Source organism: Archocentrus centrarchus, chromosome 6, assembly GCF_007364275.1.
Source record: "Archocentrus centrarchus isolate MPI-CPG fArcCen1 chromosome 6, fArcCen1, whole genome shotgun sequence".
Taxonomy (NCBI): domain Eukaryota; kingdom Metazoa; phylum Chordata; class Actinopteri; order Cichliformes; family Cichlidae; genus Archocentrus; species Archocentrus centrarchus.
Genome location: NC_044351.1, coordinates 30807553 through 30833983, shown reverse-complemented (window position 1 = coordinate 30833983; position 26431 = coordinate 30807553). Strand labels below are relative to the sequence as shown.

At 39.6% G+C, this 26431-nt stretch overlaps 1 protein-coding gene across 4 annotated transcripts in view; it reads right to left on the bottom strand.

Moving 5' to 3' along the window:
• cbfb (core-binding factor subunit beta) overlaps positions 1–24920 on the bottom strand; it is a 34888-nt gene extending 9968 nt beyond the window's left edge. The window contains exons 1-6 of one of the 4 annotated variants that reach the window (XM_030732036.1): positions 24467–24919; positions 23885–23971; positions 18771–18887; positions 2344–2460; positions 2042–2137; positions 749–810 (exon numbers count right to left, since the gene is read on the bottom strand). In XM_030732036.1, coding sequence (XP_030587896.1) covers positions 781–810; positions 2042–2137; positions 2344–2460; positions 18771–18887; positions 23885–23971; positions 24467–24544 — 525 coding nt within the window. In that variant the 5' untranslated portion in view covers positions 24545–24919 and the 3' untranslated portion in view covers positions 749–780. Of the gene's footprint in view, positions 1–748; positions 811–2041; positions 2138–2343; positions 2461–18770; positions 18888–23884; positions 23972–24466 lie in introns of all 4 variants that reach the window. The other 3 variants (XM_030732035.1, XM_030732034.1, XM_030732033.1) reach the window with 3 other exon arrangements.
• Between the last annotated feature and the right edge of the window lie 1511 nt (positions 24921–26431).

The following is a 26431-nucleotide window of genomic DNA, read 5'->3' as shown; positions in this document are numbered from 1 at the left end:
TACTTCACAGTGGAACTGCTTCCACTCTCTGATCCCCAACTTGTTTCAAAATAATTTAAAGTGGGAAAAGAAATGCTTTTTCTTTTTTTTTTACAGTGTGTGTATATGTTTCAGGGGATAGTGATGGTGCTTCAGTAAGAGACACGAGATTTTCTTTTTCTGTCATAGCCTCAGGGAAGCCACATGAGCTCAGTCACATAAAAGGCAAATGGCACTAAATCTTTCTTTTTTTCTTTCTTTCTTTCTTTCATATGATGCTATTCAGTCTTTTTTTCTCTTTCATTTTTGCAGGACCATGTGCCACAAAGCTGTGGCAGATATTGCTGCCTCTTTCTGCAGACAGTTACGAAACACACACATTGTGCTCATTGAGTCTCTCACACCATTCAAGCATTAAATAAGTATATTTTACAGCAATTTTTTGCAGTAATAAAATTCATTACAATGCATGCACATTCATGAACATACTCACATATGAACACACACACACACACACACACACACACACACACACCCACACGCACACGCACACACACACACGCAGTTGTGAAAAAAAAAACATACAAAATGCTGTAGGTGCTGAGAGACCCACACATACACACACACACACACAGACATTAATAGACAAAAACAAGAATTCACATACAAAAATGAAACTGGTGGACACACACGTACACATGCACGCACACGCACAAGGTGGTTTAGTGCATGACAGTGTGATAGATGGTGAGAAATGAAGGACACAGACCCTGTTCTTTTCTGCTGGCTGTCTGTGTGTCATCAGTCCCAGATTTTAGAAACCACAGGGTCCTAAAAAATAAACAATTTGGGGTTCATTCGGAGGGCGTCAACTTAGGAAGGATGCCACTGATCTCCCCAAAGCCTTGCTGGGAAAGTGAGTTTGTCTCAAGTAATTAAATGCATTTGGGACAATTTCAAACCTACAACATATCAGTTTGTAAATCAAAATTATATATGAGACACTTCAAAAGACACAAACCTTGATCACTACATTTGTACCATCTATGTATATTTCAAGAAGTCACATATAGACGCATTATATTATTCTATTATTAAGATTATTGCATCACAATTGTTTTGCCAAGTTTGTATCAATTAAAATTTGCAAAGTAATGCACAAAGTGAGCAAACTACTTTCCCCTCTGAGGCTTTTGGGAAACCTGACAAAACTGAATAAAGTCATTCAATAGTTCATTAATATCAAGTCAAATCAATTATCAGATCAGAATTACTGTCAAACTGATCATGCACTAAACTTATGGTTCTATAGAAATATTCTTTAAAGAATAATAAAAACATAACAAAACAAAACAAACAAACAACAAAAAAATAAAATGCTAAAAAACACAAGCACACATCACACAACCCCAAGCACTAAGCAAGGAAAGGAGTACTAGAAATTTGATGCTGCTTTGATAAAATACTATCTGCAAGAAAATTCATCTGAACATATGAAATATGCTAAACTTTGCTTTGATAAATTCAAGAAAGAAACTGCACTACAAGCAAGCTGAGCTGGTAATGCTGTTTGCGCTGACCAATCTTGCAAAGCTGTCCCCTAAGAAATTTCACTTTATTCACCATGGCCTCCCATATATATATATATATATATATATATATATATATATATATATATATATATATATATATATATATATATATATATATGGGAGGCCATGGTGAATATATATATATATATAAATTCTGTAAAATGTCAAATTTTACTATCTGTTGTGACCTCCAGTATTATGGAAGGTGCTAAATGTGTGTTCACTACACTGCTTTATAGATGGGAATTCCCACCAATGAGAGGCTTAACATCAAGTGAAAAAGTTACTCTTGTGTGAGTCACATTCTCAACCTTTATATATATTATCATTTTTTTTCGCTACACCAGAATCATTTTGGACCAGCTTTGCAAGACTGAAAAGGGTTTAGAGATAAAGTAAATCTTCAAGACAGCTGATCTATGTCAGTCTTCTATAAATATGAAAATGGTCAGCAGTTCCTGGTCTCTCACCTCTAGATCCTCTCTGTGCGATCGCTCCCTGTCCTCAAAGTCTCTTGTTCTGCGTCGAGCCTCTTCAAACGCGGCCTGAGCCAGAGCGTCCTCATGCTGCACACACACAAACACAAAGAAAGAAAGACTGTGGTTAGTCTTTTTTTCATAACAACACAAAACAAAACAAAACAAATCAAAACAAAACAAACAAATGCAGAATAGTTATTTCATGCAGTAAATCAAGACAGAGACAGAGATGGGATTCCAGGAAAAAGACAGGAGTTGGATTCAGAATTTTGATTTGTGTGTTGTTGTGATACCTGTGCCCTTTCTTCATCATATTCCAGAAATCCCATCCCATCCAGCCTTTGTAGGTCAATCCAGCCTTTCCAGATCACACACACCCCATTCAATATCATAGGGGCCTTTAAATAGACCTGCAAAGACAGTGAGAGACAAAGAGAAGCACATTAATTCATCAGTACTGCCACACATTTGACATTTTAAATAGCAATGAGTGCTGACACTTGTTATGTTAAGTTTGCAGCTCTCTAAATCCTCTCATATAATCATAGTTAAATCCAAGATGTTAAGGCACTACGGCAGTGAGTCATATGAAAAGGGAATACAATATCAATACTGTAATCTTCTTATAAGAAAGATCTGTTATCTGCTCCTCATGACTGCCAAAAACACTGGCCATGCATGAATTGTACCTTAGCCCCAGGCTGGAGCAGCAGCTTAGTGTGAACACAAGTTTAATTCAAAATTACAGGTCTTAAATCAGAACCCATCAGCTGTTAAAGTGCTGTGTTTGGGAGCTGGAGGCCTTTCTACCACTGACCCTTCCTGCTCTATCTGCTGTGAAACAGAAAAACCACCAACTACGTCAAGGCCTCTCCAGAGAGATTGAGTGTTGGACTATTAAATGACACGTACACACATGCACGCATGTGCGCACGCACGCACGCACGCACACACACACACACACACACACACACACACACACACACACACACACACCCTGACTTGCATTTATACTTGCGCATGTGCGCTTGGTTGAGATCACTGAATGTACATGAATGTCTGCTTGTGTATTTGCTGCTGTCAGCAATCACTCCTCAGAAAAAGTGAAGCTAGAATAATCAAATGTAAGTATCATATATATATATATAATAAAAAAAAACAAACCCACATCTTGTTTTTGTTATTTTTTAGAATGCATGTTAATTTTAAAGCCATTGGCCAGGGTCTGTGCCTTAATGGTCTCATTCAGACATTAGACTGAACAGCTTTCACCCCTTCCATTATTCATTGAAAATAAATGCAATCTTGCCTCACATGTCACGTGTTTTCAGTTAAGTCAGATCATAACAGAAAGAGAAATGGAACAACATTAGCCGATCAATAGTAGACTGTCCACGTCTTGTTTGACCTTGTTTTGTCTCTGTTTTGTCTTTCTGTGAATGAGAGAGGTGAAATAGCTGCGATAATAATGGGACTAGAAGTGCTTACTTATATTTCATTAACCCCTTTCTCTTCCTTGTGTACTGAGCAGTGCGCTGAGCAGTGTACAACATTAGTCTGTCCGACAGACAGGGGAGTGTCGGGCTTTGTGTTTCTGTACTCCTGGTTATGCTACATATGCCTCAGTTCCAGGAAGTCTGCAAAGGCACCGCCATCTGCATGTATGTATGCATGTACATGAGTTAAGAGAACGTTCACATCTGTGGGATCACAGAACCATTTCTCTGTTTGGAGTTGCTGGACTCTCTCAAATGCTACAGGAAAATTTCAAGTAGCTGCAAGCTGAACTATTTCTCAATATTTGGCAATAATAGAAAAACATAATTCCTAGATGGTAGTTTTTTGGGTTCAGTCAGAATAAGGCAAGTTAGCACCAACAGGTTTGTTTAATAGCCCAAATGCTACACTTTATTTCCTGTCTAGTCTAACTTTGTTTGACATTTGCTGGGCAGGTAGTGTACCCAGACTGTTTCCACAGTGAAAATAGCTGCCTGTTGTGGCCAAAAGTAACACTGTGAGAGAGAACCAAACAACCAAACTGAAGTTGCAGGTTATAGAAAGAAATTAATATGCCATAAAATGCCTTTCTCAGAAGGATCTTTCTTGCTTTTTCAAAAACATACTCAATTAATTTTATTGTCTTTGTGCTCTTGACAAAGGCAATGATGGACATCTGGTTTAGCCCCAATCCTGATCCCTACAGACATCAATAATAAAGACAAATATATCTAACAAATTAGTATTGCATTCTCAGCCTTTTTTCATTCCCCCAAAGTTGCCAAAAAACAACACTAAAAAAACAAACCAAACCGAACTGACAGTTATTTAAAACACTATCAGACTAAACAATGAATTTTCACAAGCTTCAAGAAATTCTTTCACCCAAGAGAGTTCACAGTGTACGACAAAGGACACAGTACAGTGAACGAGCTGAAACCTTTCTGGCTGTCTCTTTATTTTTTCTTTCATTGCCTTCCTCTTTCTCGCAACACTGATTTATATAGGCTCAGGAAGAGATGCAGTAAAACACACAGTCTGTTTTTCCCATGGTAGGAAACTGTTAGGTTGGTATTTTTATCAGCATAAGAGAGTTATTTTGGACTAAATTAACAAAAATCAAACACTCCCCCAAAACACATTCGCAAACACACAGATGAGTATATTTTTCTGACTGACACTGGGCAAGCTGCACGTTCCTGCATTTTTACTCAGGCTATTTTTGGACAGTCTCTCACAGGACCTCTTTTACGACAGCTACCCACACTGCACCAGAGTTGCAGGGGAGACCGCACCCCAAGAGACTGTGGGTTTTTGTGTTTATGTGAGTGAATGTTTCTCTCTCTCTCTGTGTGTGTGTGTGTGTGTGTGTGTGTGTGTGTGTGAGAAAGCAAGAGAGAGCAAGAGGAATGGCTTCCACATCTGTGGCGCTGCATAGTGCTTTTAAAAGAAAGCTTCATTTAGCTTGACAGGGAAAATGTGTATGTCAGTATGTGTGTGTGTGTGTGCATGTGTGTGTTTGTGTGTCTGTGTGTGAGGGGAAAATATGTAGAAACGGCCCAACCACAGACTTCCTTTTGAGAGAGAACCATGTCAACCCCCACATCCATTTACTAAGACACACACGTGAAGACGGGAGACCTCTCACACACTGCAGCACAACCGAATATGAAAAACAAGCAGAGTGAAATCCAGTGGAAATACAGCTCACTTTAAAACCACATTCAGCCTTACTTTGGTATGTGTGTGTGTGCTGATTTGTGTTTATTCATTTTACTGCAGGTAAAAGTTACACATATAGAGCACATTTAATCATCTTATTAAAATATTATGAGCCACGGTTAGACTTACTTATAAAAACAGTGTAAGCAAAATTCATGTTTTCGCTTGTGCCTACATGCTTTGTCATTACATGTGAAGTCTACTGAGGTTAAATATATTTCACATGGTTTGCCATAACCATGCATTTACCCGGGCACTGTTGGCTGGATAACACCTCTGCTATTTTCTGTGCTAAAGGGCTGAAAAGGCATAAAAGACAGCAAGTTTACATTGTTTGGTCAGTTAACCTTGAAAAACAATGTCTCTGGCTCTGTTTTTTCCTTTTACTTGGAGCTTAGGCATTTTGTGAGGGAAAGCACTCACTATTTTGAGTCCACGTATGAGACGCAATGGCTTTCAAATTGTGTTTTCACTGACCGGGGCATGACTCACCAAATTTACTTTTTTTTTAAAAAAAAAAGGATTTTCTATCTGTGAACTATAATATGAAGACTTGCAAAAGAGATATCTGTGCTGTGACACCAGATACAATTTGAACGACTGTAATGTTTCATAACTGTAGTTGTAAAATGATTCACCATTTTCATTATTCCCAAGTCATACTTACATAAATTGTTTACCACTGTATTGCCAGTCTGTGACAATCTGAGGTACATTTTTGAATGTTTTTTGGGATTGTCCATTAATATATCCACTGTGGTCAAAATCTTACTTCCGTCCTGTTCTCTGGGGTTTATCATAGGTCTCTTTCATCTAACAGATTTGTTTCTCTCTGGACTCTCTAAAAGCTGCCGCCACTAACCCTAATCTTCAGCAGATGAATTTTGGGATTCCTTTCAGCATTGCATGGACTCAGTTTGATTGCATTTGTGTGCATGTATTTATATATATATATATATATATATATATATATATATATATATATATATATATATATATATATATATATATATATATATATATATATATATATTTCTTGAGTGGTTAGTTTGTTTTCTTATGCTTGATTTGTTTTGGGATATTGCTTTTAACAAAGGAAATTTATTGCACCCCATGCAGTTTGGTTTTAGGGCTAATCATTACTACAGAAATGGCATGCTGCTATTTCACTGAAGTTATTAAGGCAATCTTGATAAGGGAGGGGTGGTAGGTGCTATTTTTCTGGATCTACACAAGGCCTTTGATACCGTAAATCATTCACTTCTTTCAAAGTTATCTTATTTTCACCTGTCTACTAAGGTACTAAATTGGATTCAGTCTTATTTATCTGATCGCTCTCAGTGAGACAAGATATCATCTCTTAGAGCTTGTACTACAGGAGTGCCACAAGGCTCCATCTTAGGACCATTGTTGTTTATAATACAGTACCAGTCAAAGTTTTGACTGGTACTGTTTATATCATTGATTTTCCATCTGTGTGTGACGGTGTTGAAATCTTGATGTATGCTGATGACACAGTGCTATATGTACATGGCAAAGATCCTGAACAAGTTGCTGCTAAATTAACATTCATGATGCAAAAAGTTATAAACTGGTTGAACAATTCATGTCTCACTTTGAATACAGAGAAAACAGTGACCATGTTCTTCCAGAATAAGTGCAAACAAAGGGTTCTCCCAAATATTTATGTTGAGGGAAAAGAGTTCAAAAATGTTGGCGAGTTTAAATATTTAGGGGGTTACTCTAGATTCTAATTCTACTTTTACATTTAAAACACATATTAAAAAAATGTGTCATATACTCAAATGCAATCTAGCAAATTTTAAACATATTAGGAATTCATTGACTGTTGCTACATCTGAGACATGTTTAAATGAAATAATTTTTTTGTTATTATCAATATTGTATGACATTTTGGGCACAGGCAAATAAGACTGAATTATACTCCATCAGCTCACTTTATAAACAAGCTGTTAAAATTTTGGACAGAAAATCTAATCAATATCATTATTGCCATATACTTACTAAATATAATATGTTAAGTTTAGACAGTCAAGTTTTGAGCTGACCCTGCACATTAACAATATAGACACCAAAACTCACATTGCAATAGGGTTTTGAATAAATGCTTCCAAGGTTAAGGTTTTATTTCAATATCTTTCTTATATCATCGCTGCTCTAATCTGGTTACTGATGCTTCACGCAGGACAGATAATTGGGTAAAGGAAAAGTAGGGAAGGGAAGTGGACACGAAGGGATCACTCAGTGATTTGATGACTGGTGAAATAATACGACTGATATGTTGTGGCCTTCGTAGTCATCAGATCTTAACCCGAATGAGCTGTGAGATGCTGGAGGGTGTGTTTGGATAGTAACTGCTTAGAGGCTTTTAGAATCTATGACTAGGACGTAGCGACCCAATGACTTACCGTAACATGTTAAATTTTTTTTTTCTTGCTTTAATTCATCACACATTTTTATTGTTGAGCAAATCATATAATTAGTTTTCATTAAATGCATAGTGGGCAAAATATGAAAACACCATGGCTTAATTTTAGTCTTCTGACTTCTTAAGGGTTCAAACTAATTCAGCTATGACAAAGTCCTTTAAGACCACAGGTGAGGATTATACTCAGCAGCAACAGCCAGTTGCAACTTTGTGAATGACTTTAAATTATGTTTTGCATTCATCTGTGAATATTCACATTTTGTGAAAAATATAAATGTAATTTTCTTTGTATATCTGGCTAATTTTATCACAACAAACAGTGCTGAGCAAAGTCCTATCACATTCTGATCAATCCACAAGCCTTCGATTATTGTAAGTGCTTTCGAGATTGTGTGTGTGTGTGTGTGTGTGTGTGTGTGTGTATGTGTGTGGGTGGGTGTGCGTATAACAAAGAGAAAGCCAGAGTGTATGTTGGGAGACAGTGTGTGTGACGCAGATGGAGGGAGATGTGTTGGCACACTGCCTCTCATTCAGCCTGATGCCAACCATCCACTCAGCACAACAACCCACTACAGCGCACACACACACGTGCACGCACATGCACACAGACCAGTGCCCACGAAGCGTGTGAACACAATGGGTATCTCTGTTTTCGGCCCTGTGAGTTGTGGCAGTGTGTCTCTCCTACACATGTCAATACACACACAAACACATTCAAATAACACAAAAACGTGCCTCCTTTAATTCCTCCATCAAATTCAGTCTATAACTTATTCTCTCTCAGGCGTGTGTGTTTGTGTGTGTGCATTTACTGTCTAAGCTGGAGGCACCAACTGATTTAGCACAGTAATTATGTTATTATCCAGAAGAATGTAACACCAGTGACTGTAAGAGTGTCTGGGGGGGCCGAATGTGTCGATTATAAACATTCACACAAACACCAGTGTGTGTGTGTGTGTGTGTGTGTTATTCACACAATAAACACGCGCTTGTATGTGTGTGTCTGAGTCAGCAGCCAGTTGCAGACAACTCATGCTTTCTTTCTTTTCTGCCTCCCGTCCTTGTTCCTTCCTTTTATCACCACTCGTCACTCATATGATCGCGTTGTATGAAACAAGATCATGAAAGACGGTGAAGAAAGGACGGATTTCGTAAAACTGTCTCAGGACAGCTGCGAGGACAATAAAGGCACTCAAGTGCACATCACATTAATCATTCCTGATTCATGCTCCTCTTCCACAGCACACATGGTGACCTTTTAACACCAGACATCATGTTGTCATCTCAGTGTGTTAAAGCAGAGAAGGTGAGGGAGTAGAGACAGATGGACAGACAAATAGATACTGAGCAATAAGTATGAACTGCAAGCTTTTCATTACATACACAAGATGGACTGAAGCGAGATATAGATATCAACATCCACATATTGTGATATTGCTGATGTAGGTTTAAAGCAAAGTCAATATAAACAGACAGAAATGTCTGTTATCTTTTAGTTAATCCATTGAAATATACCCAGAATGCAAGATATGTTATTATTGTTACAAACTCTTTTGAGTTATTATACTTGCAAAGCAAAATATCAATAAAGTATAAAACCGCTGTGCTTACCTTTTATAGTACATTTACAATCCCAAAGAGCTATCCTACAGTTACGACAACATACAGCAATATCATAAAGTCACTGAGCTACAGCATCAAATGAATACAAAAATCTAACCTAACTATAAACTCAACTGAAACCAAACGCCAGCCTCCAGAGCTGTAAAATGAAGCCAACACGGAAGTGCCAAAAACTGCAGTTCCTCTAATGGACACTTGAGGCTGGCTACAAAAGTGAGTCACAGACCCCAAACCTTAACAAAAATATCAATATATTTATAGCCTGGTGCAAAAAAGACTGTTTCACTTCCCAGAGCTAATTTCCAACTTCATAACAACTACCGTATATATGGGTGATTTTTTTTATTTTAAAATCACCTTTCCATTTAATTTGTGGGGTTGTTTTTCAGGAGTTAATTCCAGTGAAAGGAACTCTTAATGCTTCAGCATACCAAGACATTTTGGAAAATTTCATGCTCCCAACTTTGTGGGGACAGTTTGGGGATGACCCCTTCCTGTTTCAACATGACTGCACACCAGTGCACAAAGCAAAGTCCATGTTTTGGCTTCTCTACACTGGCTACCAGTTCACTACAGAGTCTGTTTTAAAATTCTTTTATTTGTGTTCAAATGTCTCCATGGTCTAGCTCCATCGTACCTGTCTGAGCTAATTACTCCTTATCTCCCAACTCGCTGCCTCAGATCAGCTGATCAGCTGCTACTTGAGGTCCCGAGATCTAAGTTAAAGCTCAGAGGCGATAGAGCTTGTAGCACTGCTGCCCCTATTTTATGGAACAATCTCCCTTTACATATCAGGAGTGCCCCGTCATTGTCAACTTTTAAAACTTTAAAGATACATTTTTATTCACTGGCTTTTAGTATACTTTGAGATCTTATTAATTTTGTATTTGCTGTTTTATTATTGTTCTTCTTATTATTTTTGCTCTTTTTCATTGTACAGCACTTTGTTGCAGTTGCTTTAAGAATGAATAAAGTAAAGTAAAGTACAGTAAAGTAAAGCAAAGACATGGATGAGCAAGTCTGGTGTGGAAGAACTTGACTGGTCTGCACAGACTCCTGACCTCAACCTGACAGAACATCTTTAGGATGAATCAGAGTGGAGACTGTGAGCCAGGTCTTCTTGTCCAAACTCAGTGTCTGACCTCATAAATGTGCTTCTGGAAGAATGGTGAAAAATTCCCATAAACACTCCTAAACCTGTGGAAAACCTTCCCAGAAGAGTTGAAGCTGTTATAGCTGCAAAGGGTGGGGCGACATTACATTAAACCTGTGGATTAAGAACGAGATGCCACTCAAGTTCGTATGCGTGTGAAGGCAGATGAGTGAATACAGTGTATCTAGTCTTAGCTGATAACTTAGCAAAGGTTAATTCTGGCTCACACTTGGAAGACTATAAATGATGAGCAAACTATGACCAGTGTTTATATAAAGTGGATGAGTCAAATTCAAACCATACAGAAACAGTAAAATTGCATTCGGTAACATCGGTTGATCAGTAAACATGTTGCATACAAAGTACAGGTGTGTCAGAAATTATTATAATGCTTTGAACTGTTATATTTAAATGACTGTTTTCACCTCAAAGAGTAAAATGATATATCTGATATCTGCAGGGAGTAAGTAGAAGCAAGTGTGTGTGTGTGTGTGTGTGTGTGTGTGTGTGTGTGTGTGTGTGTGTGTGTGCCAGGTGTGACAGCAGCAGGTGTAGATAAAGCACGTTGCTGGCCTTCTGTTTCTAATCCCCAGCTGAATACAGCCTAACGTCTTCAGGCCTATTGTCTCGGTCTCTCTTACACACACACACAGGCACACACACCTGCTAAAGCAACAGAAGTATAATAGTACGGTACTCTTCTACTGCATGACCACTCTCTCTTCTTCTGCTTTCCCACCCTGTAATTATAAGGACTGCAAAACAAAATGGGACACACGCACACACTCACACATCACATGACAAACAGTAACTACCAGGTCATCTGCGATGATGTCAAATAAGACTATGAGTGGGGAGCTTACATCTAAATGATATGAGACAGATGTGAGAGGAAGGTGAAGACAAACAAACACTACAAACTGACCACGAATCCACATCTTTCCAAAACGTGGAGAAGAGAAAATCTTTTTTTTTTTTTTAATTCAGTGTTTATTTAGTCCACTCTTTGTACAAACTGATTCACGGGGCTCATTTTTTCAGTCGTCAGGGAACTCAAATACTGAAACCTTTACAGGTCATATCTTTGTATTGCAAAACAATTGTTCCTGGCAGTTTGTGCCTCTATTGTGAGTGAATTGGCCTTGCCCCAGTCTGAATCTCTAACTGCCTGTAGACACATACGTGCATCATTGCTATGCAAAGTCCTTTCTGTGTGCACCAGTGGGACAGAAACCATGGTATGTTCCTATGGCTTTCATGGAAATATCATGCAAATCCTCACACATGCTGGAGATAAAGTTACAAAACCAGAGAGGGCAGGAGAAGGGAAGAGGCTCAGATTAAAGCTCGTACTAAATATTTTTCCAAAAACTCTACACGTGCCGACAAGCACCAACTCAGTTTGCATTGCCAAATATGTTTCAGACGCACTGTGCCTGACATGATTACACATTTCCAAACCAATCATTTTTTTTCTTCGATCGAGGAAGGCTTGAAGAAAAACTGGACATACAGAGGAGGCCAAATGACAAATGTTTGGAAGAACAAAACAGTGGCGACGAAGGTTCATTTCCTGTGTCCTGTGATTTGCGCTCTATAGCTGACTAGCTTTACTCAGCTATTGTTCCAGGAATCAAATCATTTCTCTTCTGGTTTAGTTGTAGCTCACTGTTCTCATTACATTATTATCAGCATGTTTGGTTTTGGCAAAAATGGATCAACTCAGGTGACAGCCAAGCAGGGGTGCGGGGATAGAACCCAAATAAGAAAATGATTTATAGTACGAGACAAAAGTTTGGACACATTAATTTGAATGGAGTGTATGTAGATTCTTAAAGTACCATCAGAACAATTTAAGTGTTTTTAAATGATTTTTTAAACATCACTGGTTATTTTTCTTGTGGAGAAACATTGTTACCACTAAACTGATCCACGAGAGGCACAACTTGCAGCTAATCCTGTTCATCAGGTTTTAATGTGAAGCCACAGCTCAGCCAATGTTAACTTTTGTTCTCAATATTTTTTCCTTTTTCCATGTAGATTGGTATATAAATGAAAGGAAAGTCTTCTTCGTTTTGGCGATGAAGACTGACGTTTGGTACGTTAACCGGGGAAACGATGTAGCATTGGTGAGAAGTCTACATGACTTCTTTGCAATTGGACAAAGACCAAAGTGCTTTGAGTTTTCTACATACAACCATTAAAACATTTTTTTAAAAGGTTTCTGAAAGCTTTGAAGGTTGAGTTTCAGCTGAGGAAGCCAACATGTGAGTTTGAGCACGCAGAAAACATTGAAAAAAAATAAAATCACTTTAAGTTAATTAATGTGTCTTTTATGAGGATGGTGATTCAGAGAGCTCTTTGACATTTTTGTGTCAGTTCATAGTTTAATTGTTATTGATGCGGCTGTTGAGATTTCTTAAATACCAGCTGTATTTGTCAGTGTAACGAAGGCTTAGCGAGTTGCAGCGACCATCACAAAAGAGCTGGACAAATTAACCTTTGTTCTCGTTTTGAAAGTGAATTGTGGATGAATAAAATGTACAGAAGTGAATTCTTTCCTTGATGTGTTGAAATGGGAGCAACGAATAATGTCAGAAATCAGATGAAACGTTCAAATTTCAGTTTTCAGAAGTACAGTAAAAGAAACGTAATAGTTACGGACACTGTAATCTGTGTCACATTACGTATAAAACAGTTCCACTGAATAGGCTGAATATCTTTGCCCTTACAACAAGGCAAGAAAACAATAAAAAAAAAGAGCAACAGGAACAAGAAAATACATGTTTCCACCGTGTGAGGACATCTGGGTCTCACGGGAACTGAAACACACAGGTGAACTGTAGTCCAGTCAGCACACATTTACTGGAAGAGAAGGACTAAGAAGGGAGGAATGAGGCTGACATGCTCACGCTGGATTTCACACCAGACTGACCTCCCTCTCCACGGCTCTCTGTCTGACCCGGAGTCTTTCTGATTCCAGAAAGAGAGATTCACTCAAACACAAAGACAAGATGCTAACATAAAACACTGGGACACACACAAAGAGCATACAAACAGAAGACACTAGACAGAAAAGTGCATTGTGGGAGTGGGTGTGGTCATTGATCTGAGCCCTTGAGCAGGAAATATGATACTCTGTGGGAGGAGATGCACATGGATGTGTGTGGGGAAGAGGTTTTTGTGGCGCACGCACGTCTCTGTGAAGCCCAGATCAAAGTTTATTTTAACTTATTTCAATTAAACAAGCTCCATTAAAATGAACGGGAAAGCCGCTCTGGATGTCTGAGATGTAAAAGACAAATGTGTGCGCACACTCACACACACACACACACACACACACACACACACACACACACACACACACACACACTCACACACACACACACACACACACTCACACACACACACACACACACAGAGTTGGATGGAGAGAAGCAGTAGCAGAGGGAACCAATTAGTGGTCTGGCTTTGATGATGTCACTGACAAGTCACGCACCGATGGCACAGCTTCCGTTCAGAGGGAAACATAATACCACACTCTGCGCACGCACACATGCACGCACACTTGATGCTGCTGTGACAGAGAGAGTCCTGGAGGCTTAAAGCTGATGAATAAATTAGAGGGCAGCAGAGGCGTCAGATAAGAAATGATTTCAGGGGGTTTGTGTGTGTCAGAGAGATCACTGCCATCTGGGAGAACTTTTTCATTATCTTTCTGATGCTTTGAAAGCAACTTCTTAGGTTGGAGCGCACAGAAAAGACACCAGGAAGACTTAATCTGACAAAACTGTAACACTGTCATCATCCTGATGACAAATTTAATAAGAATCAGAAAACCTCTGTGTCCTCATTCTCTATCCAGAGAACCTGATGCAGAAACAATTAAATACACTCAACACATTGCTGTGTACAGTATAACTCTGCCATTGACTACATATGAAATGTCCGCCTTCTGCAACAGCTGAATTGTACCACTTTTGTGCATCTGAATTGAAAAGGTCAACATTTTTAGAACGACAAGACTGTCAATGACTCAAAAGTCATCCATTTGCTCTTGGTGCAGAGCTGCAGTGGTAAAATAAAATACTTATTCAGTGTATCATCAGCTGCGTTCATATTTGACATATTTTCTACTGACTGCTGTTGATCTGGAACAACTTTTATCTGCAGGTTTAATAATGGTATCTAATCATGCGGCACAGAGAGGAACAAACAGAGAAAACGTAAGGTCCCGAAGCTGGGTGTGTGACATATTTGTGGTACGTTTTAATTTTAAAAGTGGAGTTAATTGCTGTGTGTAATGCAAGCTGTCAGTCATACTTAAGTGACAAACTAATAATAAATCATTACCTGATAATCCTTTAAAATCTGCTTGAAGTTTGTTTCAGTTGTAAGCAGGACCTTTACTGATCTGATTAACTCAAAGTGCTTTTAACAGACACCGGCAGCTGACGCTAACCAAAAGAAAAGAAAATCTCAGTGTACACTTGTTGTACCACATAAAACTGCAGACAAACAATGAAAGCAACTGCTGATCTACTGGGATTTTTCTGCACAGTCATCTCTGGGGTTCACAGAGAATGGTCCAAAAAAACATCCAGTCAGAAGCAGTTCTTTGGGTGAAATTGCCTTGTTGATGGGAGCAGTCAGAGGAGAACGGCCAGACTACTTTCGTCTGATAGGAAGGCAACACTAACTCAAACATCCGCTTGTTACAACAAGAAGAGCATCGTTGAATGCACAACACACCAAACCCTGAAGCAGATGGGCTACAGTAGCAGAAGACCATACCAGGTGCCACTCCTGTCAACTAAGAACAAGAAATTGAGGAAACTGCACTTAAATGGACTCCACAGTCATCACATCTGAATCGAAAAGAGCACCTTCGTGATGTGATGGAACAGGAGATTCACATGATAGGTGTGTATCTCACAAATCTACAGCAACTGTGTGCTATTATGTCAATATGAACTAAGAGCTCTGAGGAATGTTTCCAACACCTCACTGAATCAATGCCATGATGAATTAAGGCACTTATGAAGGCGAAAGTGGGCCCAACCTGCCACCAGCATAGCGGAACTGCGTTAAGGCACCTTCACCTTGATGCTTTAGTATAAATTTAATTGAAACATAATGAAAAAGGTGGTACCCCACAGGCAGTTTGAGTGAAACAATCCTGAAAAGCCCCTAAACCTAACAAGTTTTTATTATAGTTTTAACCTTCCATACTCTGCCTCTGTTGAGGAAAAGCTGTATCTGCAATTTGCTGAGTTTATGAAATATCCCATATATATTTTTACACCTGTGTTTCAATCTTATCACGTCAATGATTGTTGCAGAGAAATAATCCACTATATGCAGATGAGAGCAATATAGCTCAATCATCACTGAGCTTAACACTTGTTAAGCAGGTAGCCAACATTTGTTTAGAAATGTCATCAGGTCCACTCAACTAGTTATCAGGTGTTAATGAGGCTCGACTGATCCAAACAGATCATTACTGTGCAAAGCATGGCACTAGCAAAGCCACGCCAAAATATACTCACTCGAGAGATTTTGACACAGTTAGTGCCCTAAAACTCTAAAATGAAAAACGTGCGGTAGTCTGTTTCATATGAAGCTGTTGGTAAACCAGCTGCTGTTGCTACAGTTCATGTTTAAAACAGGGTTAAGGCTTGCTAGCAAGTTAGCAGCTAGCACTAAAATTAACCTCCTCCACAGCTGGCTCCCATTAGCCTGCAGCAAAACAGAGAGCCTGTGCTTCTGCACTCTCTGCCTCTCTCTCTTTCTCACACACGCACACACACACCCACACACACACACACACACACACACACACACACACACACACGCGCGCGCGCACTCACACACACACACACACACATATTGTGTTCAGTCGCCAAGTTTAACCTGGCTGTGCCACTCTTTTGGTTTGGCACCGTCAGTGTTTGGAAATGAAGGCGGGAAAAGGGGAGAAATGGAGGGGTAGAGCGGATGGAGTGAGGATGAGAGTGAGTAAAGGAGTGGGGGGTTGAAACCCACAGTGGGAGCGAGGATGTATGCAAAAAATAGGGGGAGCAGACAGAGGGATGAAGGGACTGAGGGATGGATGGATCCATTTTCTTTACAGTTGATCCAACTTAGGGACCCAGCGAGCTGGAGCTAATCCCAGCTGACACAGTGAAAAACGTGATACAATGTGGATGTTAACATAAAATCAAAAGAATAACAAACGGAGAAAAGAACAGGAGAACTAAAAGAAAGATAATAGGCAAAAGTGCAATCACATTTATGTCTGAAATTACGCGGCACAGTAATTAGATCTTCTAAGTTTTAGTTTGTATGAATTATTTTGCAAGCAGTTAAAAATCCCAACTATCCCCAAGCATCGGATTTCTGTGTGTGGGTAAGCTGTGACAGTAATTAAGAAAAGAAGTTGCAACGTATACAAGATCTCTGGCCCGGCCTGACATTTGTATTCTGCAGGGAGGTCCAGTGGGATCAGGAGGCAGGGTGTGAGTGTGTGCTTGTGTGCACGAAACTAAAGATGGGATCTTGGTAGAGCAACACTGCAGAAATTGTACACCGAGTACACAATTAAAGGCTCTGCTTTGATACAACAGAGTGAAGTTGTCCACTTTCTTCTGAAGAATATTTCTCGGTACAGCACACTGCACTCAGGAAACCACAGGCTGCACTCGCCTGTATTTTTTTTTTTTTTTGAATGGAAATTAATATTACATAAAAGACTGAAACCTAATACTTGTGTCTTTTGTTTGGAGCAGCATGAAAAGAGAATGTCATTGATCCGGATTGTGAGCAGAATGGCTGTTGTTTTTCAGTTTGAAACATGAATATGAAGTAAAATACCACACTGTCAGCATGTTCATCAAAATTTTTAGTTCTTCGAGAGCAGGGAAGAGAGAGAGGGCTTGGCTTCAGCGCTACAAAACAACTGTTGAGCTGCTTTTCACTGACAAGTCCTAACCTCATTAAAACTTCATAGATCTGTGAGCACCGTTAAGGTGACAAAGAAGAGGATATTGTCTTACACGCACACGCAGACACACTCTGTCTCAGAAATACGCAAGCTTTCTTTTGCCTGGCACTAAACACAAACTCTCTGCAAAATGCTAAGTACCATTAACACAAGCACACACAAGCACACACACACACACACGCGTGCGTTCCCAACCATCAGGGCACTTGTGTTAAATAATTAACAATGTGAGATTAGCCCGTCAGCCTTGGGGCATGGAGGTCCATCGATTCCCCAGGATGCATTTTTAATGAGCCGCCAGCCGGCATTCATTTCAGCTGGCCAGTGTCCGTGGAGGGTCTTCTGACACACACACACACACACACACACACACACACACACACACACACACACACACACACACACACACGAAGAGTCCAGGCTTGGCGCCAGGGGACACAATTAACATACACATAAACATGGCAGCACCAGTGTACTGAACTGTGGATATCACTTTGGCAACAGCAGCAAACTAACATCTTTTGAGCTCTTTAAGTTGTTTAACTTCTTCTTTGATGCTAAAAAAGATCTACTTAGCAAACAAGATTTTCACCAATGTGCTGTTGTGAGACACAAAAACTCAGCAGTGATTTCACCTCTGTGAACGAGATCATCGCCGCGATCCTGTTCACAGCGTCGCAATCAGCCCACACTGGTTCGTTTAAAGGCTTATCTTTGCAACAAACAAAGCTGGTTACACTCTCATTGATGCCTTTAAGTTGATTGTGGGTACATGCACGCACACACACCCCGACACCCAAATCAATTTGTGTTATTGGCTTGAACTTGTTAGATGTCAACATACACTACTCCAGTGTCCCGATACAGGTGTGTTAAAGACACGTTGGTTCAAAGATTCACACGAGTCTTTTTTTTTTGGACTTTGCGTTGGCGTTTTCATTTCTTGAATAAAAGAGGAACTGAAAGCAAAGGGGCAGACACACAGATCTATGCATTTCTCTATTTCTTTTCTGTAAAAGTTTCACAATGTCAAATGTGACAGTGAAGTTATATGAATCAAGCCCACATGACTGAACATATGTTTTCAAACCTAAAGAGGTTTTGCCAAAAACTGTTTGGATGATTAAAGGTGCAAACAGTATGAACAGTACCCCTGTCGCTGTTGGCACACTGACTGCTGAAATTCAGACTACATTACCTAAGTAACAGGTAATGAGAGGGAGAGAAAAGTGTGTGTATGAGCTGGTGGGTGTGCATCCTTCACTCATCCTACCCTTCCTGTCTCCCTTTCGAAGTCGACGTATTCCCTTGTAGGAACCTGCCTCTGATCTCCGTGGAGGTTGGCTGGAAAGAACTGGAGAGAGAGGTTGGTACCTGTCGCTACAAAGGCCTGTGGAGAAATGGAAAGAGCATAAAGTCAGTTGTAGAGTCCAAACAAGATCATCTTAAAGCTGTATGACATTTTTATTTACATTTTTTTTCTCACCACTGTGGGAAGTCAGACCTCGAAATATTCTAACAAACGTACCAGTGGTCACTGACACTGCAGTGGCCAGTGTTTGTAAAGCTGCACACGCTTTAGACAGACTTTATATTTGGTATCCACTTTTATGCTTGCTCATAACCTTCTGCTGTCACACATTAAGACAATGTTAACACCAGTGTACACACCAGTATATCATTTTCCTGCCATGGGAGAACAATAACTGTAAAGACAGGGGCTCCCGTTTGGGACTGCTGTGTTCACACTTTCATTTTACTTTTACTTTCACTTTTGACTTTTTCCTTTTCTTATGTCTTTGGTTAGACAAGCAACAAAACTACTTGGGTTGATTTTAAAAAGTTTGGCTTATAACATGCACTTTCACAATGTTAAACTCACACTACAAGACAAACCATCTGCTTGGCTACTTCAGTTACAGTTAACAATTTTGTCTGCTATCCCCATGCAGGCATCCAATCCATTTCATTTGTTGAGTGACTTCTATTGAATTTTATCAGGCTACACATTAAAAGAATAGCACTCAAGGAGTGTAAAGGGAGTAAAATGAGATGACTTTGGAGTGAGAACACACTGGAAAAGTTAGTTGATACATAGGAGGATATTACACAGCTGGTAAAATGTGTTCTGTGGCTTTGTCACCTCTGTAAAACTGTGTCTACTTGACCTTACTGTTGTATCTCTGCTTTGGCCTTGAAACTAAATTTAAAAAAGTGACACACATGATTCAAGAAGGTGAAGAAACCGGCCTTGAAACTGCAAATTTATGACTCAAGGCCTTCATTACAAACTAGAGGTTTGGAGTTAGAAACATACTGCCATTTACCAAACAGTTCAACTGTTGCATTATAGTAAATAATCAGCCAATGAACTGAGCTTTTTCTTTTTTTTTTTATGAATAAACTTGTTTTTCTTAAAAAGAAATGCAATACAAATTTGCAAAAATACAAAGTAAATCAAATCACACAAAAATCGGGACTTTGAAATACTGATTTTAAGTAGTTTTTGCACATAAAATGTGTTATTTGGTTTAAGAAATGTTTAAGATTGATGCATCAAAGTTGCTCTTTTCCTCCTTTTTCTTAACCCCCCCCCCCCTCTTTTGCCTCTCCGTCTCTTCGTGGTCTAACCGCTCTCATCTTAGAACAAAAGCTGAACTGAAACACTGGCCCACTCTCCTCACAAACATATAATCACATCATGCTCCAGTGTTTCTTATTTTCTGATTTCTGTAAAACAGCTTCTTGCTCTAATGGGATGTACTCCACTCAAAATATGCACACGTACCTGCACATACACATACGGGAGCACAGATAAAACGAAAATCAATAAAATGCATTTCTCTGTTGCAGTCAGAAAGCAATGAATAACAGAAAGGCAGAAAATTAGGTTAGAAAATGTCTGTTTTTTTAATGCGAATCTGAGCGTGTGTGTGTCTATTGTCTTTGTGTGTGTTTGAGATGCGTTGTGTTTGCTGAGACAGATCAATACTAAGGGCATTAGTGATGCGACTGAAACTGGAAGCATATGAATTATGCACCCTTTCAAATCTGTCCCTCATCAGAAAGTGAGAGAAAACTGAATGAAAGAGAAGAAGGGCAGAGCAACATGGAGTGGAGGAGAGCGAAATGAAGGGAGCAGAAAGCTCAGAGAACACCCGAGTCATCATTTCTGCTGTATTTTAAGTATTGGATTACAACCATCTGATACTAATTTGCTGCCTACTACCGCTGGAGAGAAAAAAGAGGGAAGGGGAGGCAGAAAGAGAGATGGAGGGAAACTGAGACAAAGGAGCAGAAACAAAAAAAAAATGCAAGAAGAAGAAGTGGAGGAGAAAGAGAGTCAGAGAAATTAGGGGAAACAGGACAACGGTGGTAAAGACAGTCAGACAAAGAGGGGAAGAGGAAATGGAAGCGAGATGAAGAGGTGAAGAGAAGTATAAGGACCAATGAAAGGAGGTGATCACGCACGGAGAGAGAGACAGAAGCAGAAAGAGGGAGCAGCATAGCATGAAAATCAATAGTAGTTTAGAAAGCGACTCATCTCTAATGAGCTGAGCTGAAGATAATTTACTTTGAATTATTGTCCCATTTATCAGATCAATCCTGAACATTTCAGAGTTGCCTTGCATTTCGAGCCACACATCGATGCATGCGCACGTGTGTGTGTGTGTGTGTGTGTAAGTGAAATTCCTCTAAGTACGCACATGCCTAATTTCATTTCTCCCAATATGTAAGTGCATATCAGGATAATAATGCACAGGAGTGAGTATGAGTTTAAATACAATATAAATCTGCATTATTTTACATTCTATATGCGTGTTTCTTTAAGAGGTGTTTAAATATAAAAACATGCTGCACATCTGATTTTACTTTAAAAAAAAAAAAGTTTAAATTATGACACTGAAAAACAAAACCATTAAAAGTTTTTCTCTTTGAGGGTAAACATCAAAGACAAACACTTTCAGACATGTTTATGGCATAGGAAAATTCTTTGGTTGGATTTTTAATTTTTTTTTTTAAAGTTAATTGGTTGACTGTACCAGAGCTGACAAACATGCAAATTGCCTGAGTACGGCCTCAGTGAAAAGACTATTCTCTTTACTGGAAGCTACACGTTAACGCTCATGTTGGATGCATTCTTAGAGCCCTTAGACAAGCTACAAACGCATCTTGTATTTTGATTTGCACACTGGAGGTCAAACTTTAAAATGAATCAACCATAAACAAAAGACATTTCCAAGTGGAGGAAAACTCAAAAAGTCCATAAGTACTAACAAATCCACCATAGTTCAGAGTTTGTGATCCTGTAATCTGTCTCATCCATAAAAGGCCATCCTTGACAGCACATTTGACTCGCATTGTGTCTAATAGTTGTTCACACTGACCATTAAAATAGCAGGAGGTCTTTAGCGGTGTCTGGCTGATAGATAAATCAGCAGCATGATGTCACAGCTGCCGTCAAACCATTAGAACCGTGGCCATCAATTCTCACAGCAGAAGAGGCTTATAAATACAGTGAGGACAGACAGACAGACGCAACACGTCCCACTAAAAGATGGTAAAACTAGATGCCCTGCACCCTTCAGCCTCACCCCGCTGCCCCGTCCCGCGATGATGACAGCATGTTTGTGAAAAATACCACGAGGATGACTAAGACGGCAGAAGTTGCTCTGTGTTTGTGCGGTGTGTGTGTCAGTGCCAGTAGCCTGAGGGCTTTTTTGCCTGACCTCACCTTTTATTGAAGGCATGATTTAGAAAGTTTTAAACAGATTTCACACTGTGAGTGTGCACTAATCACATAATTAGAACATGAATGTGTCTGGACTTGCTTTAATGTTATAAGCTACTCATCAAAAACGTTGCCTCCTGTTTTTTTTTTTGTTTTTTTTGTTGAAAGAAAACAAAAAAGGGTCGCATGGGTTTATTTGCACTTATTACAGTATAAGGAGAGAGCTTAATCACTTTTTCCACAGAAGTGAAGATACAGATACATTTCTATTACCACACTGCTTTGTATTACTGTTGAAGTACGGTACAGACTTCAACATTTCAAAGGGTTATACTGTACTTTTTATTTCCCAAAATTCATCTCACATGTACTTATTTGACTCAATAATATTACAGTGCCCTGCAACCCTGAAAAGGATAAGTGAAAGAAAATGAATGGATGGATGGAATATTAAAATGCTCCTTAGACTGCATGAGTCCAACACAGCGAGCGGTATACTGACTATTGTTCCCTTCAGAATGCTGGCGTTTTACCTGTATTGCACTATATTTTACACTGTGGTGCAGTGACACTGAGGTCTTCTCTTAAGACAAAAGAGTTCAGTATGAGTAAGCCCAGTCTCATTACTCCATTTGCTTTTGGGAGGCATCCATTTCCAAACTGGATGTTTGACTGGATGCGTTTGAAGAGCGGAATGAAGCTGGGAAATGGACGGATGACAGACTCAGCTCACTGTTGCCACACACCACCTCCTGCTGTAGCAACTACCCACAGGCTGCTCCTCCATAGGCAAAAATAAATAACAAAAAAACTAAAAAAACCTTTGGTATAAATCAGTCTGACACATTACCACAGCCGACTACAGAGCATAGAAGTGAACCTACACAACTAAAATAATTATAATCTAATTGCCAGTTAATCTGCCAACTAATAAATAATTTGATCATTTAAAAAAAAAAGAGAGAAATTGATCACTCATCACCAGTGGATATTTATTTGTATTATTACTGTTGTCTTGCTCCTGTAAATAACAGCATTAGACAAGGCAGGTGAGGTTCACTTTAAGTGACAGGTTTAAGGCCCCAAATTACACCCGCTTGCAGTGTTCGCTGTGACCATGAAGTGCCTGCGTGATAACGTGTGTGACAGTGATGACTGCAGCTGCAGAATACAGAAGAAAGAAGTCTGCAAGTGAAGTAAAGTCTGGTGGGTCTGCATGTCTGATAACAGGTCTACTTCCTGGTGCAGGGACACATCAAAACATCAGCACATGCAGCGCTTGCACGCACAAAGCGGCTCGATCACAGTATTCTCAAAATAAGGATCAGTTTTTGTGTGTGTGTGTGTGTTTTTTAATTGGGAGGTTAATGGTACTAGAAAGTGTTTCAACGTATTTTATATTAGTGTCTTAAGTGTGACTTTTAAATATATTATATATCTGTCTCATTCATAATAGAGCAGATAAGACACACCATCCACTATACATCATATCCACATCAGTGTGTTTGTTAAAAAATGAAAGCTTGAGATCCTCACACTTGCAGATTGCACTTCTTTCACTCTTTGTATCAGATATCTGGTAAATATGACTGCATTCCAAATCTTGTTGTTTTCTCAGAAGAAAAAAATAAATAATTTTTTTTATTCATACTCACCACTTCTGACCGTCCATCCCTGCAGGCATTCTGGAACCGAGCTTGTCTCTCCTCATGGGGCCGGTCTCTGAAACCAGTATATTTAATCTGCAGAGAAAAGAATAGCACAGATATACCCACATATATGTTACATACAGTTGAATTTGATTTGGCATCACCACTAAATGGGAGTGACTGATACTCATTAAGCTGCAATTTGAAGATAAGCCAAAGGAATTTTGATTTCAGGCGAAATAAATCATTAAAATAAGTCTCCATGTTGTGCTTTTCACATCAAAAAAAGAGAAAAAAAAGAAGAAAAGATCTATTCATCCAAGCGCGATCCCACAAATAAATCCATTAGGGCCATTAAATAAGGACAGAAAAATAAAAACGCAAAATACCAAAGCAATTTCGCAAGGCTAAGCAAATTATAAAGCATCTTTTATTTTATTCAACTACTGAAGTGATCAAATGAATCAAGTAAACCTATGTGAAGTTTTAAACCATTCACCCGCCAGTATGCGTTTCTCCTCTAACGAGCCTTCTTTCTCTCTTTATTTCCGCCGTCTCACAGAGTGTGTAGAAGCGCAGCAGACTCACCTCACACTCCCTGCTCAACTTGCGGAAAAACTCCTCATTCTCAAACTTGCTCCTCTGGTCCGGGACTACCCGCGGCATCTTCACCAACACTTTGCGGCCACTTGAGTTTCACTTTTTCGCCTCTTTTTAATTATTCCGCAGCGCAGAGTAGAAGTTAAACTGTGCGTTGCCGTCCGTCCCTCACTCAGCCTCTCTTTCACTCACTTCTCTTCCGTGTCTTTCTGTCTGTGTGTGTGTGTGTGTGTTTTTTCTTCTTCCCTGTGTGGAGCAATGCGCTCTGAACTACTGTTCTATGTGATTATGACTGCTGCTCATACACTGATGATCTGCCTCTGCCTGCGGCTCCTGCGCGCTCCGGGTCGCCTCTGGCTCCAAATGGCTCTTGTTAAGTGACCCACAGCGATAGATAAAGCTCAGTTTGACCGTGTAGCTCTCCCTCCCTCTCCCTCTCTCTCTCTCTCTTTCTCTCTCTCCTACCTCTCTCTACCTCTCTCTCTCTCGAGCGTCTGATCTCAAGCAAGTGGCAACAAATGAGCGCTCTCGATCTGTGTCTCAAGTCTACCTGCAACTTTCAAGTACTTTTTCTAAGTGGGCCTACCGATTATCAGTGGGTTAAAAGGTATTTGAGACACAGATATTGCGTGAAGCACAAAAAGAAAGCAGCTTAAGCCTGAAAAGTTGCGACTATAATTAATGCAATGAATCCCAGAGAACAAAGCTGTTTTAGCCCTAGGAGCGCAGGAAATATTTGTCTGGTGTGTGGCATAATTTACATATTCGTTCATGTATCAGCATGATACAGCAAACGTTCAAAATGCTTTTTTTTGTAGCTGCCACAAAATGCGTTATGCCTGGAGTTAAAATTAAATAAATAGGACATAAAAAGAAACAATCATTAATACTAGACATCATTATAAAAGATAAGAGTACAAGTAGCCGTTTGTTGCAATTCCTCCTTCAGTTTCTGATATAATAACAGAACTCTTGCCTTTTTCCTCTTCTTTTTCTTATTTTGGCAGCTCGTTAGCGCAGCTGTCAAAGATCAAATTTACTACAGTTTAGAAAGTACTTGAAGGCATCAACAGTCTACTTCCTGGCTCCGCCGAGTCGCTCTTGTGACTGTACACCGAAAATACCGCCCCCCTCACCCACCCCCATCCCAATTCCACTCTACCCCATACCCACACCTCCATCCCCCCATTCACAATAATAATACTACTACACACGCTACTCGGGGCTGCCACCGCGCATGCGTCTAGTTCGGACCGCAGTAACTTTATAGGATCCTTATGTGAGAAGTGGGAAGAGGGAAGGAGAGCATAAAGAGGGGGCGGACAGACAGTGCGTGTGCTTTGTTTGAAAAAGAATTCCTACAGTAATCCCCAAATCCTGCAGGAAAACTAAAATATGTTATGTTGCTTTAGAAATTATGGGTGATTTGCAGAGGTGGGAAGTAACGAAGTACAAATACTTCGTTACTGTACTTAAGTAGATTTTTTAGGTATCTGTACTTTATTTTTCTGAGTACTTTTTACTTTTACTCCCTACATTTTTACACAAGTATCGGTACTTTCTACTTCTTACATTTTCAAACAGACTCGTTACTTTTTAACACGTCAGAGAGAAGTTTTTATTTCCGGTCAGTGCGCCTCAAACATCAAACGATCTGAGCCTAAACGGAGGAATAATAACACATAAGAGACAATCGTACTGGCGTATCCTCCATCGCCGGCTTATCTCGTACAAAGGGATTAAATACGCAAACCCATATAATTAATGTATCATTTATAGCGCTATAATCGGGCCGGACCGAGTCCGTAAGTTGCGCTGCGGCACATAAACAGCTTAGCTAGCGCTACTGAAGAGGAGCGAGCATGAAGGGAGTAACGTGTGGCAGGTAAATGCAACGTTTCTAAATGCTCAACAAATATCAGCAAACACACAAAGTGTGTGCAGTTTGTCACA